Genomic DNA, 18,892 nt, shown 5'->3' with positions numbered 1-18,892 from the left:
TTTCCTGAAGCGGTGTTGTACACAGAAGCACCATAAAGAAAAGAGACCGTAAGTGAGAAATCGTTTTAATAATACATGGAAAGAAGCAAAAGGTACATGGATTAAAGTAAGTGTTCGAAGTTTCTTCCACGGGCTACAATGCACGCCTCACATCTCCGACGCATGGACATCCGAACATTCTGGAATACTCCAGGCGAATTTCGAATTTCTTCGGCAGCTACTGCGATTCTTGCAACCAGCTCCTCAGCATTGTCAACAGGGGTGTCATAAACTAGCGATTTCATATGACCCCAGAAATAAAAATCAAGACATGATAGGTCGGGTGACCGAGCAGGCCAACGCACGGGACCACCACGTCCGATCCACTGTTGACCAAATGTGACATCCAGGTAGTTACGAACATCTCCGCTATAATGGGCAGGGGCTCCATCGTGTTGGAACCACATTGTCTGTTGCGTCGATGCAGAAATCTGTTCATCTCTCAAAAGTTGTGGCAATACTTGCTGCAGAAAGATCAAGTAGATAGGTCCGGTTAGACGACACGGTAACAGGTAAGGTCCGATGAGGTGATCTCCCATAATACCGGCCCATACATTGACCGAAAATCGAATCTGTGCTGCACGACGTCGTATTGCATGCGGGTTCTCGACCGCCCAGATATGGTCGTTATGCGTGTTGAAAATTCCTTCCCTTGTGAAGGATGCCTCATCGGAAAACAACACTTCAGCAGGAAAAAGGGGATTTGTAGCACATTTTCCAAGGTACCACTGTGCGAAAGCAATACGAGGTGCATAATCCTCCGGTTGCTGTGTCTGGACACGCTGCACGTGAAACGGATGCATGTCTTGTTCTCGGAGAATCCTCCAGACGCGGCAATGGGAAACCCCAACTGCGTTTGCTAGACTTCGTGTACTCGTTCTTGGATTCCCCTGTACATGCTGCAGCACATTCTGTTCGACGGCTGGAGTCCGTGCTATTCTTACCCTGTCCCTGTCAGCTCTTTCAAATGAACCTCTCAGCTAACCTCTGGTGCAGTCTTGCAAAGAAATTATGACTGGGAATACGCCTCGTCGGATATCGTTCCGCGTACAAACGCTACACTACAATTTGCAGCCCCGTACGCCAAATGCATATCGGCTAACTCTGCGTTCGTGTAATCATCCATCCTACTAACTTGGCGTTCTTGTTCAAGAAATTCGAAATTCGCCTGGAGTATTCCAGAATGTTCGGATGTCCATGCGTCGGAGATGTGAGGCGTGCATTGTAGCCCGTGGAAGAAACTTCGAACACTTACTTTAATCCATGTACCTTTTGCTTCTTTTCATGTATTATTAAAACGATTTCTCACTTACGGTCTCTTTTCTTTATGGTGCTTCTGTGTACAACACCGCTTCAGGAAAGCATTTCCGACCCCACATTGCTATATGATTTCGAGTTGTCAGGATGTACCCTACCCCTCTTAGAAGTTCTGAAACGTTTAACTGAAACACCCTGTGTATATATATATATCCAATAGCATCAACATTGGAAATAAAAAAATAACTTTTGTTACAGGTACATAGAACAAATAAACAACGCTTGGCAGCGGGCTCTGCAAAGAGCCTGCTCCACAATTCATTGCAGAATATAGGTCTCTTGACATCGCACTGATACCTATATCAGCCACATATTCACAACGTAAAAGGTAGCTCAGTGGATAAGTACCAGACAGCCACCATGGAAGACACAGGTTTGAGACTCAGCAAGAAAAAAAAAAAAAAACAAGCAGCGCCATTTAGTGAGCGAAATAAAAAAAATTCCACTCAACTCAACCGCCAATCACAGAGGTGTGGGACCAGCACAACAGCCAATAAGATAATTTTATAAAGTAGCCCCCATTATCCTGCTTCCAGCAGGATAATGGGGGCTACTTTATAAAATTTCACGGGATAAAATTGTAATATCAGATCGAAACTACCAACTAGACCGAATCAGTAAACACAATAAATAAGCTTTCACCCAATGACAATCCCCTGGAAGATCTCCCTGCACACATAACCATTCGGAAAGAGAATGCTGCGTATGCAACCTCAACACAAGCTGAACCATTTACTTATCATACAACAAATGCTTAAGCAAATCGAAGTTCCCTCAACCTTGGAAGGTAGCACTGCTACGCTTCATTGACAAACCAATAACTGATCCTAGATCCTTCAGGCCTATTTCCGTTGGCAAACCTGGGGCACACTTTAAAGTGACTTATGGCGTATCACCAATTTATTTATTTCTAATAATCTGATTTCTCCAGTTCAATATGGCTTTACCCAGGGCATCTTCATCATAAGAAGATGCCCTCACCCACCTGATTCTGCAAATGGAAACATCACAATAGAAGTATGAACTAGCCCTTTTCATCAACTTCGAGGTGGTCTTTGACAAAATTTGATGGGAAAGTGCCTTGGAATGCCTTCATACAGCTGAATGTCCACATAACCTCTACTGCCTCTTCAGGAGTTATTTTTCTGAATGCTTATACTAGTAAAATCCAAGTACCTCCAAAGACTAATCCACTAGAGTTGCCCCCAGGGTTCGGTTTTGGGGCACCTCATTTGGAATATGGTACTGCAAAGCTGATTTAACACCTTTGAAAAAACCAAAATCATCGCATTTGCTGGCGATCTTACTCTCATCGTTGCTGGACACCCCAGAGCAACAATTCAACCAACAGCACAGCAGGTCCTCAATAAACTCACCTCCTGGACAATGCTTAACAAACTTCAGACAGATCCCACCAAATCCAAAATGGTTTTTAAAACCAGGCTTGACCTTCAAAGACAACCTCAGGTCAAAATCAGCAGAATCCAGATAACTTTTGTTGACCAAACCGAAGTCCTTGTAGTGGTAAGCTATCACCAGCTATTATTCCTCGCACATCTCAGTACAAAGACTAAAGTTCACAGCCTCCATTGTAAGATTCTCCAGGATGGAAGAATCTTCATTGTAAGCTTCTCCAGAAAGAGTGGGAGCTATCAAGGTGTACCCTACTCCTCTACTACAAGACTGTTTTTCCTCCCAATTGTCTTCTTTGCTGCCGGGGCTTGGTTTCATCGTGTTCCTATCGTCAAAATGAGAGAGAAGCTCAATTATATTCAGAGAGGAATGATTTTGGCAACCCATCAGCTTTGTCATACAGTCTCCACAGCTACATAAACATAATCTACAGAGGCCTTTGCTACCGATTCAGGAAAGGCATTCCTGCCTTTATTCTTGAGATAGAACTTTCCTTAAACACAGATGTTAAAAGAGAGAAAGTTCGATGCTATGCTTATTAATGTGTGGCAAATCAAAGGGACACCTCAGCCATGGGGATGGTTGACCAGTAATTTTCTCCCAGATGTGACCTTTGTGATGTCCGAAAAGACTAGTCTGGTTTTCCCTCGGTGTTGAATCCTTGTTCCTTATAACCAGGCATGGATCACTTACCGGTAATGAAAAACTTCAACTTGTGCTTATAAACATTAACTTCTGTGGACAGAGCAAAAATTGGCACCACAATATTTGAATGTGTCCAGTATCGAGAACACAGACTGTGTCAAGAGCAAGATCCCTGATTTTTCCCCAGATCAGGTCCATCAACTTATTAGAACCACAACTAATCTCACTGCCTTCACTGCAGACATCTTTGCCCAATGGAAGCCTTTGATTGGAAACCAACTAACCCTCTCTTTTTTTTTTTTTTTTATATAAATGTACTATGAGAACCTTTTTTTTCCCTTCTTTTATTTTTGCTTCTTTTTTTTCTTTCTTTACCTTTTCTTTTTTTTTTCCTTCTGTTTCTTCTTTTTCTCTCTTTTTTTTATTGTTATGAATACACCATGGGAACTTCTTTTTCCTTTATGTTCTCCTCTGGAGTGTGCCTCAGAGGAATCTGGCCCACTTTTTGGCAACATCAGGTGGGCCACAGTCTCGAATTGACACTACAAGCACAATTGGGACTAGCCCACCTTCCTGTGGTGTGGACGATTACCCAGAATCATCTCTACAGGTGATTGATGCTTCTGGGTAGCCAAGCAGCTAGACAGAACACACATAATACACACACCTACATTACTTGCATATCTGGAACAGTTGCAGTGATACTGTTTTTCACAGAGACAAGAGGTGGAGTTGAAATGACATTCTAGGAGCCATCCTTTACAAAAACACATGTCCAATACTGTTCATTGATGAAGCTACTTTCATGCGTGACAGTATCAACAACACCCATAACTCTCATAGGTGGTCAGGCGAAAATCCACATGCCACTGTAGAAACAAATTTTTAACATCGCTTCTCTGTAAACGTGTGGTGCGGTATCATCAACAATCAGTTGATTGGGCCTGTTGTGATACAAAATTGAATTTTCCCTGAACAAAGGATCGGCAACAGTCGATGGTCCTGTTCATTGGCCACCAAGGTCTCCAGACCTCGCTCAGTTAGATTTTTGTTTGTGGGGATGGATAAAAAGCACAGTATACAAAGAAAAGGTGAATACAAGAGATGAATTGCTTGCTCGCATTTTAGATACTGCTGCCCTCAAAGGAATGCCAAGATGACCTCAGAAGAACAACACGTCATATTACCACAAGAGTTGCAAAGTGCATTGGGGTTGGTGGTGGGATTTTCGAACATTTATTGTGAACTGTAAAAAATTTGACAAATATTTGTGTTTGGTATCATTCAAAAAGTCAATAAATGCAAATAATAAGTCACTTATCATTCTTTAATACCTCTCACAATGGCTTTGTGTGCTCCAGTTTCAAACAGCTGTATCTCCGTATCCATTGAGAATTGGAGACATGTTTATATGAAGTTTTTTACTCGGAATAATTGATACTATAACCTTCCAAAATAACATTAGCATTAGTAGAGGCATATGATGCAAGAAAGCAAACTTATGCAGCATTAGCCAAAAAAAATCCCCTTCCCATTTCACCCATCCATTCATTGCAAATGTTTGTCTACTTCTGCCTTGAATTTATTTAAGCTATCAACTTCCACAACGACACACGAAAGTTTGTTCCAGCAATTAACTACCTGCTGACTAAAGGAAAATTTCTGCACATCTATTCGACAACTGTCTTTCCTCAGTTTCAATTTATGCCCCCCTCAGGTTTGCAATCTGAGCAAGAGGAAGAATCCCATCAGCACTAAGCCTGCTCAATCCATTCAAGGCCTTATACACCTCAATCGGACCACCTTGCAGATGCCTAGACTCCAGATGCTGCAACTTGCAGATGTAAGCTTCTCTCGGTAAGAGAACCCCTTATATATATATATAAGGGGTTCTCTTATTTTTCTTATGGTGGATTGTGGATTGTCATCCACAATCCACCATAAGAAAAATGATTTCATCACCAGTATTGTTGCCCTTCTCTTTACTCGTTCTACATCCTTCCTAAAATTAGGGGAGGCTTCCAGACCTGTACACAGTACTCAAAGTGTGGTCTGACCAGTATTACCTTATACAAGGGGATAATAACTTCCTTATCCCTGCTTGCAAAATTCCTGTATATCATTGACAAAATCCCATGACCTACTCTGGCAGCCTGTCTCCACTGCTCAGAAAACTTCATATCTGACTGCACAATTACACCCAAGTCTCTTCCATTCCTCACTACCCTGAGTGTAACATCACCCAGTTGGTATATTTCTCTGGGTTACTGCTACCCATATGCAGTAATGTACCACACACATTTGCATATAATACAACTGGGCATGTGGTGCTGAGGGGTAGCAGTCTGTCAAAGAAGCATACTCCCTTTAATTAAATCATCCATTTACCCAAGGTATCTGTTATTGTTGTGGGGCTTTATGTGCATCAGCTACATGTTGCGGCATATATAATATGCCTGTAAACTGCATGCGTTCTGTGGTCGATTTGCTGTTTGCTGGACAATAAACTTGAGTTTCCATGAGAAAAAACCATGCTACCCTCGCTTTAGACTGACTAACTCAGCTTCATTGTGAAAAATACCCATAAAAATTGCCCGTGTCATTGATGGGATTCGAACTCATTTTTCAACCTAGTATGGGGAAGACAGTGACCATACCAATTGTGCAATCCACGAGGGCTGTTTTCCCAGGACTGGATGTTGAAGCAGCTCTATATTGAGTTACCATAGTGGCAGTGTAGTACCCAGGTTTTTCCTGGAGCAAAGGTGACAAAATAGGCGTTTTTACTCTCTGTTTGTAATATGGTCTATTTCCCTGTCAAGAAATTGTGCACCCTTCCATAGGCACCATTTAAGGCAAAAATGTTGCTCGGGGGAGCAAATGCTCCCTCCAGCAACATAGTGCCAATCGTTGTAAGTGCAATTTATTGCTGCCCACCTGTTTTCAGGCTTGTGTGATCAATATGATCACATGGCTGTCATCCACAATCCACCATAAGCAAAAGGTCATCATTCTCGGGTGACTTCGACCTTCCACTGCTATCCAAAAAAAAACTTGTCGACATGCCATGTGAGCAAGGAGGAACATCATTGGTCATATTGATGCTCCTCCTCGCTTACATATGACAACTTCCTCCAGTTGGATCAAATCACTGCCAGAATATCACCTCCAAGAATTGTAGTTCCTTAGTGCAAGGTGCAAACAATCTTAATAGCATTAGCATTAGTAGAGGCATATGATGCAAGAAAGCAAGCTTATGCAGCATCAGCCCAAAAAAAAAAAAAAAAAAAGAAAAACACACCCTCCCATTTCACCCCTCCATTCGTTCCAAATGTCTGTCCAGCTCCTGTGAACAGAATTAACAATCCTAAATACATTAACATTGATAAGGTCATTACCCTGTTTTAACTATACCAGTGGAACATTCTTGCTGAGCTGAACATTACTGAAGTTGTCTGTTTCCAGTCAAAATGATGGAATTCATTACATGTTTACAATGTCTAAAATATGCACGATTAGTCCCCACTCTAAATAGCAATGGAATGACCTCCTGACCTCAGCCTTCAAGGAAAGGCAGACAACCCATAGCTCCTACAAGAAGCCTCAGAAGATTCATATGCTGAATTCTCTAAAATAAGGAGAAATTTCCAAAAGACAAAACAAACAACAACTGACCATTTAATGAACGGACTGCTGGCCAGGGGAAAATGTGTTTAGTCCATACTGGCAACTCCATGCCAACAGATTTACAAGAATGCTGTGAACATGTGTTTTGTTACAAGAAAAATGATTTCATGTCCGAAATAGCAGACGAGTAGCACAGAACTTTTATGGGCATTTTTCACTCCTTGGCTGAAATAGTCAGTCTCAGTCACTGAGTGAAACTGATTTCACAAGACCTACACCATATTTAAGAAAGAACTTTGCTCCAACCTTGGGTGTATGCCTACTGTCATAGGGCCCAAATCCTGAAAATAAGGACATTCCTTCATCAGTGCTTGTACAAATGATCACATAAACGTTTGGAACATAGTAGGGTGGGGGCTGCCATGCAACCTCCGCAGCACATCACCTCTTGTGCTTCAAGCTGTAGAAGGTACATAGTTTCAATAGACACTTCCGAAATGTGAAAAATATAACTAGTTTCTCAAAAGCATCCATCTCAAAGGATTTTACTGACTGTAAAACATACAATTCTTCCACATCTCAAAGGCATAAATGTGACAGCCCATTAGTGTCCCTACTTACCTGAACTAAACTAATATTAACCCAGGAAACATGAACTGTTGGTTCCAGTCATATTGAAACCCTATTTATAATTTCTGACAAGGAAAGTGGAATTTAAACTGTAATGTGTTATTTCTGTGTATGAATTTTCAAATCATTTGTAAAATTCATGTTATTTATTTTCTTTTTTCAAAATCATTTGGATTCTTTTGTCAGTCAGAACTAATTTCCTAATTGTTCATGTACACGATTAATAACTGTTTTGCACAAAGATATAACTAAAGAAGAAAATGTTAGATATAATGGTTCTGCTCATCCTCATTAATACACCAGTACATTCAGGTGTGTTGAAATGCTATTCTTGCTGTCATACATGACATTCCTGCCATAGCCACTAGCCTACTATGAATGTATTTTTCTCCCAATAGCCACTGGTGCTGTTGTTGTTATTTGGTTTTTAGGAGCATTAGCGACTAAGGCCATATTGCTCCGGGAATATGCGGTGGTTATTCCCTGACCTTTCCGCATCCTCCGTATTTGGTGGTGACGGGCTCGAACCCCGGTCTAATCAAGAAGCGTGTGCTACGCACTGCTGCACCTTCCCACCTGGCTATGGAGGCACCTTAGCCATTGGTGCCTGGGGCCATAGAGCCAACTGTAAAATGACAGCCAGACCAAGCACATTGCACCATCCTCTTGTTGACCTCTAGGGCCTGCAGATCAGTTTCTACTCCTGCTCTGCAGGTTCTATCCGACAAGTTATCTCTTCATCTCAAGGATACCGTAAGAAATGGAACCGCCCATGCAGCAGCAACAATATAGCATTAGACCTGAAAAACACCATCCAAGAAGAGAAGAAAAGAATTAGACATGAACTGATCTCCATCTGGTAGAATTCCTGAGCTGCCAACCCATTTGGAAGAACCACCCATAATTACCGGTACATGCCAACGGTGCAAGAGCACTCCAAACAGTTCAACGAATGGTTCATACCAAGCTTACACACGACTTTTCTGCTAACTGGACATGGAAGCCTCAACGCAAAACTTCATGCATTGGGCCTGGTACAAAACCCTGCCTGCACCTGTGGAATGACAGAGATGACCCACCACATTACCTTCACCTGTCCGATTTACCAAGACCTGCGAATGCCTCTTCAAACTCTCACAGAGGCATATGCACTGGAACAGGCACCTCTACTTATACAAACAAAGGAAAACTTTGCAGCATTCAATGAATTTGCAGAACATGTATTCAAACGGCGACAATGATGGCTCACTCGAGGATCCTGCATGGTCATGACCAGCCTGCAAGTTCCACCATATCCTAGCAGAATTCCCGACAAGAGGAATCCACTGACAATGACTACCAAACTCGGAAGATGCTCCAGACCATGAGAGCTAACCATATTGGGGTGGGATTACACAATCTGACTCAGTCACACTGAGTGGGAAACTCAGTCACTGACTGTAGGCTCCCTACCAGAGAACTACTCAGTAACCCTTAGAGAGTAGTATATCAACCCCTCCGGGGACCCACCACTAGGTGGACTTGCTGACCCCTTTCCAGGGTGGGATTGACTCACTGTCCATCACTAGAATCTGTATTCTTTTACTACTCTCATCACTTAGTTTTCTAGGAAATGCCTTTTCCCATTCCCAACTTACTTCCTCTTATCCCCCCCCCCACCCAAACAACCCAAACTTCTCACACTTTCGCCAACTCCTTTCACTTACTACTTGGGGCCTCTCAACTACCTGGGATCCCAGTAAAGAGTCATCGATAGTTGAACCTGGTGTGCCTCCACACAGCTAGGGTTGGGGTCAGGGGGCACTAGACCTGGTGTCTGGTACACCCTGGCTGCTTTATACCTGTTGGGTCTGGCCAATGGCAGAACATGTTCTGTTGTTAGCCGGAAGTAATGGCTTGGGCTATGCCCAGTACTGAGGATTCAGCCAAGAATAGGGGAACCCTGGAGCCCACAACAATGATACTAGACATCTGAATCTGTAGCCACTAGACAATGGAGAAACAGGAACATTGCAGTTTTATTACACCAAATGTGCTTTCCATCCTTATGTGCTGCAGAATATGATATTTTTTTGTTAACACAGTATGAGAATAAGGGATGATGCTATAAAGTGCATCATTTTAAACTGTTTCTTGCTTTTTTCGCCAAGAATATTCAGTATTGAATGAAATACAACACCATGCTTGCTTGCATACCTACTTGGATATAAACATCACTTTTTTGTGTGAAATACAATTACAACTTATCTGAATATGTCAGATAAGAAAGCACAGCAACGCCATGAGGTTTGGTGATGTGCATTGTTATGGTATAAAAAACTTAATGAAAATTTCAGGTATTCATTGCATTTTCTTGTATGAAGATCCCTAGAATTTAGTCATAAACTAAAAACTAATAATAATTATTATAATTCAAATTGAAAAAAAAAAAAGTTATTCTCTCTGAATTGTTTTTAAAATTATTTTTGTGAGCAGAAAGGTAAATACAGTATACACAAAAATTGACATTGGCCCTTTTAGAATCATGTCACAGAATTAAAGTGGCAAAATTCTCTATCAAGAGATTTTCAGCAGAGAATAGTTTTAAAATTATTAATCAACATTTGAAAATTATAGAGAACAAGCATATTTATGCCTCATGCAGATGGCTCTTCCTCTTTTCTCCCATTCACTTCTGCACTGAATAAGAAATGAATTCTGATTTTTGTTAAAGTTTTCACTCTAATTCTGTATTATAGTATTAAAATGATTGACATTTCATCTAGTATGTATTATAATATTCACATGTTTCACTGTAGATTTCAAAAAAAAAAAAAATGGATTATCACTTTGGCACATCATTTTTAATTGATGACCTACCTGGACAAGGTCAGAAGGCTGTGAGAAGCTCCTAGGGGGTTCTTCTGAACTATCCACCATGGGAGTTGGAGGCACAGTGTTTGCATGATGCTGGAGCTGTGATAAATGGACACCAGTAACTTCAGATTCTGATTTCTTCTCATCAACTTCTTCCTCTTCTTTGGTCCTATATAAAAGATTTAAATAATATAGAGTTCCCCTCTTTTAAATATGGTCAAAAAATACATAATGCTTCCATATCTAACAAAATAACAAAAAGAAGTTTCTTCCCCCACCCCTAATGCAATAATTTAGTAATCATGGAAACTTCTCGATAATACTGATCCCACCCCAAATTACAGTTTCATATCTGCAAAGTATGTATGTTCTAAAGCTAGTTTGTTTGTTTGCAGGATGAAAGAGGAAGAAAAATCCCCACCTGTACTTCATAAGGTCCCAATAAGTTCCTTGCTCTGCATTTATTTTAAAATTTAGACCTGAACATTTTGAAGTAGATAGGAATGCCAAGAAACTATCTGCCATAAATTAGCATTAGTAGTGGCAATCAGAAAAAACACACACACACACACATAGAGGGACATGTACCTTCCCTCCATTTTTGGAGGAAAACTTTGTTATTCAGCTAGGCAGCAAAAATAGTCTCCTGTTTTATCCCAATTTGTAACATCTTTTTGAGCCAGAGTGGGCCATCTTTTATTTATATTCATGCAGTAACATACAATTATTTGGTATTCATTCAGACTAATCTTTAGCATTAGCAGTGACAAATGATGCAAGAAAGCAAACTTATACAGAATCAGCCAAAAAAAAATAAATCATGACACCTCCTGTTTCACCTATTCATTCCTCTAATAGTTTGTCTAGTTCTTTGAATTTATTTAAACCATCAAGTTCACAACAACAGAAGGAAGTTTGTTTCCACAATCAACACCCACTGGCTACAGGCAAATTTCTGCACATCTATTCTGCAACTGTCCTTCCTCAATTTCAGTTTGTACTCCCTCATGCGTGCAGTCTGTGCAAGAGGAAGAATTCCATCAGCATTCAGCTTGCTCAATCCTGTCAAAGCCTTAAACACCTCAATCATATCACCTCACGGGTATTTAGTAGGCAGATGCTGTAATTTGCAGAACTAAAGCCTTTCTTGATAAGATTACCTTTGTTCCACTCACCAATCTCCTTGCCCTTCTCTGTACTCCATTCAGAAGCAGCTCCACATTCTACCTAAAATGAGGCCTCCAGATTTTGTATGTAGTACTCAAATTACTCAAGGTGTGCCATGACCATTGCCTTATACAATGGGATTATCACCTTTTTACCCTGCTAGAAAAATTCCTGTATATAACTGACAACATACCATGAACTATCCTGGCAGCCTGGCTGTAGTGCTCAAAGAACTTCATATCTAATTGCGCAATTATCCTCAGGTTTTTTTTTTTTTTTTTTTCATTTTTTACTATCCTGAGTGTAGTACCACACAGTTGGTACTTTACTCTGGGGTATATACAGTAATTTGCATTTGTGAATGTTAAACTTCAATTGCCATTTCTCAGCCCATCTGCCTAACTTTCCTAGATCCTGTTGCAGTACCACAATGTTATTACTGTCATAAACCACCCTGCCAAACCTTGGTATCATCTGAAAACTTGGACATTAAGCCTGATATGCCTTCATCAATATCATTGATAAATATAGAACTCAACAATGGGCCCAACACCAAACTGGGTGACTCCACTAATAACATTAGTCCAAGAAGAGCAAGTACTTCATTGTGTAAACAAAGTTTTATTCAAATGAATCTAATAAAAGGGAAGCTGAGGTCATCAATGAATTCTTCCACACTGAATGATTTATTGTTGATACATATAAATGGCCCTTCTCTGCAGGACCTTATTCCAGATAAATCAGTAGATAATTGGTATTTTGAAACCACGAAAAGACACTGGAGGACATAAGACACCCTTATGGAAATGAAATGTAAATATTAGTGGCATGCATTTAAAACCAATGTAAAGGAAAGGATATCTCTGAATAATTATGTGTAAAGTGTAGTATGAATTAAAAAAGTATTACTTTTGTTTTGTCATCAAAACATTTAACATTTAGTTTTTTAAAATATTACATATAAAAATATTTATATAAATTAGACCGATACTATGGGTGAGTACATTTTCTTTATAGTTAGTACATTTAAGTTGTATTTTTGGAGTCCTTTTCATCACTATCATTAATAAATATAGAAAACAACAATGCACCCAGCACTTAATACTGCAGAATTTGCTCTTTGGCTAAATTTAAAAATCTAATAGGAAATAATACACTTTAATAGCATAGGAATACATAGGGAATGGAAAGCTGATAGCCCCTAATGGACCATCAGTCTTCCATTCATTATTTGTACATTCTATTCCACCTTGCACTCCATGGCATGTTAATTGGTTTGATACACTGTCTGCCACTCATTTAAACAGGTCTGGATTTGATACCATCAACAACTGAAGAAATTTTTAAAGTTCTTTTCAATTGAGGCTGCAGTTAGCCAATCTCAAGCAGAGAGAGTACAGTCCCCTCCCCAATGAGTTATTCTGGGTTTTTCAGCTTGCACAACATGTAAATTGAAAAAAATTGGTCATTGCAGTCAAAATGGTTGTGGAATTTATCTTCGAGCTATCCATATGGAATACATGCTGCTGAAGAATCCCTATCTTTGCCTTGCAGACAACCCCTAGACTGGTTGTCCAGAATTCGAGAAGACTTTTCCTGACAGATCGATTCCTCCTTTTTCAGATGCTCTCCCAGGTCTACAATCTTGATGCTGATCTTAACAAATCTGCATATGATAAAAGATATAGAAAGAAGATGCTTTTCACGCAATTACATTAGTTGGACTGAGTTTTTTTTTTTTTTTTGTTTACTTCACATTTTATGTCTTGGCATTGTTAACCCCTGGCCTGCGTGCCATGACGAGTTGTTTACAACATTAAGTTCTCTGTAACGTCTTTTTCTTAGGTTGCAATAAAGATTCTCTCTCTCTCTCTCTCTCTCAAATCAGCCCTTTTTAGTTTTTAAAATACTCTATTTTAAGTGGAGAAAGATAAGTAAAACCTCTCTGTACTGTGGTCTGTTTTTATGGGGGCCAAGTGGAATGCATTGTATACATTAATGAATATATAAGTCACCTCATATTATTCACTATGTTTCAAAATAGCAAAACTGATATAACTGAAAAAAAAAAAAGAACTAAAGAAATATGTTAGCAAATCTACTTTACTAGCTTTTAATACCTATAAACAACAAGGAAATCAGTGGTTCATTAAAACTAATATTAAAAAATGTATATTCAATTTTAAAATTGATTCCTCATTTCTTATTTGAATAAAGCTCTCATCCTAAGTGTTCAATTCCAAAATAGTTTGGATAATCACTGTACCACTATTATATAGAGGCATGCCTGATTAGAACTGAAACATCACTGGATGGATAAACATAATTCAGTGATGTTTCCATCCCACACTCAGGGCTGCCGCAGGTGGGTAGGCGAGGTAAGCGTTGCTTACAGGCGGCAGTTCAAGAGGGCACTGTAATTTTTTTCAATATTGTTTTCTGATTGGTTAACGCTTATCAGTATTTAACATTTAGGGTGGCAAATTTTATTTTGCTTACTGGTGGCACATAGCAATGCATCGCTACTGCCCACACCCATACATCATATTAACTCCTTATAGCATTATGATGTACCTGCTAATCTCCATTGCATGAAATGGAGGTCTCTGAAATATGGCATCACCACTTATGTATGATGCCTGAACACTATATGCTCGCCTATAGAGTCTGTTTCTTGTTCGATCAACTGGAGGGAGCTGTACGGACTGTGACCGAAAAGTAACTTCCGGTGGTGAAGGTGGTGGAGGGGGAGGTGGCGGGATTGCTGCTGTGGCTGTATCATGAGGAGATGGAGGGGTGGGTTCCACTGAAAGCGGTACTCCAATGGGAAGGCCCGGGAGAGAATTGGCTTGGACTACTTGTGAAAGTAACTGTACAATGGACTGAAGGTCAGACGTTAGCCTGGCTTCAACATTTTGTATTTGCCTAGAAAGAAACGAAAAGGATTACTAAAAAATTTGTAATTTAAGACTGCTTTCAATGATACCATTTTATTTTCACTTTAAAGTTTGCAGGTTTTAATTGAAAATATGTATCTAGCACATATTATCCAAACTAACTGGTGATAGAAAGTTCAGTTAATATAGCCAAATTCTTATTAAAGACAGAGCACCTCAATGTTAAGCTAGCAAGCTATGAATTTATTCACTTAAAAATATGAAATAATTAAAAGATTGTATTGATGTGTACTGATCATAAGGTATGTGTACTTACCATACTTATAAAAGTATGGGACTAGATAACATCATCATTATCAAAATTCAAATAAGCAAGACTCAAACATTAAAAAAATTAAAAGAGAAAATAAAATGACCAACACAAACAAAAAATGTCATGAAAATTTTAAACCAACTGTAAGTGTTAAAGCAAAGAATAATATAAATGCAATCAGTCTATACTGAAAAGTCAAAACACTTGTATGTTCGGATTAAAGTTATTTGAATGTAGAGACATCACTCGGGTAGTGACAAGGGATGGAGTAGGACTCAAGTCTTTAATAAATTGGAAGAAGTGACTTTTTCCAGCTAAAACCTCTCCGCTGCCAACCATTTTCAGCTTAGAGTTCAATGCGATTGAGATCTCTGATCAAGTGATTTGGCCTGCAAATTAGTGCTTTCTCTTGAAGTGATAAATTGTTTCTTTGTTTAAAGCTACACTAAAACAAAACTAACTAAGCCTTAATAAAAAAATCTACTTTACTAGCTTATAAATTAGGAAGGAAAGTAATGTCACTGTTATTTTTTTTCTTTCTCTGTATTGATTTATTACTAACCCTCTCTATTGCTTGGTCACAAGGTGGCACTGCTCCTGCCTCCATGTGGTGGGGCTTGTAACTTGGTCGGGATAAATTCTCTCATCCAGGGCAAATGGAGTGAACTGATTCCCATAAAATTCAGAAACCCAATGGGTTGTCGGATTCAAACACAAAAGGATGAAAACATAAGGAACCTTATGTTTTCATAAGGTTCTCTGCTTAGACTTTAATAATTCACTCCAACACTGAAATAACAGCAAATGAACTGTCAATACTCAGAATCCAGAAAGAAATGGAGAACATTGCAGATCATTCAAGACAGCTAAGCAACTCAAATCAGAGGATGTAAGGAAACCATTGATCCAAGACAGTCTGGATGCCTAATGAAAGTTATCTGCTTTGGAAGGCTTCCAGCCACAATAATCACACATAAATCTCTAAATAATTTGAGAGTAAGCTCAAGTTGGGACCACCTTGATGTTTCTAAAGATGAACTGCTTAATGAGCTATCAAAACAAGGGGTTTTTGAGGTTAGGGGAATCTCTACTAGGTGAGACTGTAACCTCATCCCTATTCAGAATTTAATCACTTTCAGCACAGCACTCTAGGTCCATTAAAGCTGAATACCTACTGTGCAGCGTCAGGCCATACATTATAAATTCCTGCAGTGTTACAGATACCAGAAATTTGGACACTCCAAAACAGCTCGTGATAGTTACAATCCCTATTTGTGCCAAATGCAGTTCACCAGACCACAGCTGTCATAAATACAAAACCTCCCAAATGAAATGCCCAAACTGTCAAAAGGGGCACAATGCATATGGACAGCCGTGTTGCCCGAACTTCTCCTACAAGATGGAACTTCAATATAAGCACAGTGAACAGCGTTTATCAAAATTTTGAATCTTTAAAAAAGTGCTTGGAGGAACTACAAGCGACAGCAAATGCAGATAAGATGATTTCAGAAGCAACTGGAATATTGCACATCTTGAGTAATGAAAAATTCGAGTTCTGGTTAGAACTTTTCTATCAGATAATGCCTCACGTGGAAGTAATTTATAATCAAATGCAATCTCAAGAAATTTAGGCAGTTAAAATACATGCATATATAGGAAACTTTAAGAATGCCATTCTAAAAATCAGGAATTCAATGTACTGTGAAAATCCTTCAAAAACATTCATGATTGAAGCGAAGTAAGTATGTGACTATATAAGTGTTGACATAGATTAGAGATATTCTTTTACAAAGCAATTAATTGCCTGCTAGATTGTTTAACAAGGAGAACTTTGTTATTTTTCATATGAAAATGCCCATGGAAGAGGTACGGGAGACTACTGAAGCATTTCCCATGAATGAAAGAAAAAAACTTCTTATGGAATTACAAGTTTTCTATAGAAGACATGATCTACACAATTATTGCAAATTAACTGAATTGCTGAAATTTATCTCAGAAAATAATCTAGCTGAAGTTCTTGGTGAACTTACAAAACTCATAAAAGTTCTTTTGACCATTCCAATGACTACTTCAGAGCCGGAACACTGCCATTCGACATTAAAAAGAATAAAAACATTTTTAAGGAGCACTATGAATCAGGAAAGGCTAAATCAGCGCTTCTCAAACTTTTTTGGATCACCCCCCACTTGGTTTGATCACTGCCCCCCCCCTAAAAAAAAAGCCCTCGCCAGGGCTTTTTTTTAGCCCACCAATATAAAGTGAAGCTAAATAACTGAAATGAATATTTGTCTGTTTGCCTCCAAAAATGTAAATGTAGCCCTGCATGCATATGTGTGAATTATAAAGAAAACTATTTACTACACTTTATTCCTTCTTCGTAAAAAATTACAACTACATAAATAAAGTGAGTTATAGTCACTTAAATTAAGTCATACAAATTAAAGTTAATTAGATAAATAAGTCATGATATTAATGGAAATGGTTAATTATATTTTAATATTTAATGCGATGGATGAGCTTGGTGGAGATTTATTAGCTTATCAATATTAGGTTTAATATCTGTAAGTAGAAGTCGTAAATCGCCATGTTTAACAACATCCAGACAATTTCTTTGTTTTGTCAGCAATTGAGATACATCACTGAAACCGGTTTCGACTAGATATTCATTTTCAAGGGATAGTTAGTCTGTAGCACATTAACATGGGTGGCTCAGGCTATTTGTCTGTTCAGCCTAATCATATCATTTATGTAGTCAGCATTTGGTCAAAGCAATTAAAGGTGCACCCTGTCACCCCCTTTCATGCCTAATGCCCCCATGGATAATTCAAATGCCCCCCAGGGGGGCAATATTGCCCACTCTGAGAAGCACTGGGCTAAATGCTCAAGCAATGCTTTTAATAGAGAAAAGCTTGGTCAACAGTGCACCAAACTTGAACGAAAAAGTTATTAATCTATTTTCAACAAATAAAAACCAAAGAATGGGTTTTGTTTTTAAATAAAAGTTCAAGTCTGTTAATGGTAAATGTCTAGTGAATGTTTTGTAGTATTTTTAACTTTCTTATTATTATTACAGTGTATGTCTACATGTCTTATAACCAAAGCAATTCAATGTAACTTTAAGACGCGGCACCCCCAAACATCAGAGTCACAAGCTGCCACTGAGTCTGCATAAGTGGTTACTTTATAAGCTGGAACAGGTTGGAATTACAGGGAAAATTCTTAGATGGCTAGCAAGGTGGCTTCAGGGCAGGAGGCAGAGGGTTGTGATAAATGGTTATTAAATAAAATTAAATTTTCTGTTTATACTCCAGCACGACAACCAGGTCAGTAGAGTTTACAATAAATCATTAATACAAATATTTATCATATTTAAATTCCTCAGATTGGGTTGATGTAAAAAGTGGAGTTCCCCAAGGATCAGTATTAGGACCATAGTTTTTGATTTTCATAAATGACATCGACGAAGGGATAGAGGGCGTGATGTTTAAATTTGCAGATGATGTAAAGATTGGTAGAGTAGTTAATGATTGCCGCTAAGCAGAGCTTCTTCAGAATGACCTAGATAGACTTCAGAGATGGTCAGAAAAATGGCAGCTATGCTTTAATCCAGCAAAGTGTAAGGTATTGCACCTGGGGAACAGTAACCCCAAAATAATTTATACACTTAGCAGAGTTGAACTAAAGCCAGTAGTGGAGGAAAGGGACTTGGGTATTACGATATGGTCAGATATGAAGTTCTTCGAGCATTGTAGACTGGTTGCAAGGAGGGCCCATAGTGTCCTATCAATGATTTATTGAACAATCACTAGTAGAGATAAGGACATCATAATCCCATTATATAAGGCTATTGTTAGACAACACTTGGAATACTGTGTCAAGTATGGAGACTGCACCTAAAGAAAGACATTGTTCTTCTTGAAAGGGTCCAAAGACAGGTAACTCGTCTGGTGAGATCGGCAAAAGGGCGTCCATATGAGGAAAGACTTCA

The 18,892-nt window shown here is 39.0% G+C and overlaps 1 protein-coding gene across 1 annotated transcript in view; it reads right to left on the bottom strand.

Moving 5' to 3' along the window:
• The window catches only part of LOC150090984 (voltage-gated inwardly rectifying potassium channel KCNH6-like), a 490,763-nt gene that overhangs the window by 38,702 nt on the left and 433,169 nt on the right, over positions 1-18,892 (bottom strand). Inside the window, exons 16-17 of the mRNA XM_090379306.1 lie at positions 14,269-14,619; positions 10,531-10,696 (exon numbers count right to left, since the gene is read on the bottom strand). Of these exons, the coding sequence (XP_090235432.1) occupies positions 10,531-10,696; positions 14,269-14,619 (517 nt within the window). The remainder of the gene's footprint in view (positions 1-10,530; positions 10,697-14,268; positions 14,620-18,892) is intronic.

This window comes from Mastigoproctus giganteus, chromosome 1 (genome assembly GCF_048544385.1).
Source record: "Mastigoproctus giganteus isolate SK-2022 chromosome 1, ASM4854438v1, whole genome shotgun sequence".
Lineage (NCBI taxonomy): Eukaryota > Metazoa > Arthropoda > Arachnida > Uropygi > Thelyphonidae > Mastigoproctus > Mastigoproctus giganteus.
This window is presented reverse-complemented; position numbering and strand designations above follow the sequence as displayed.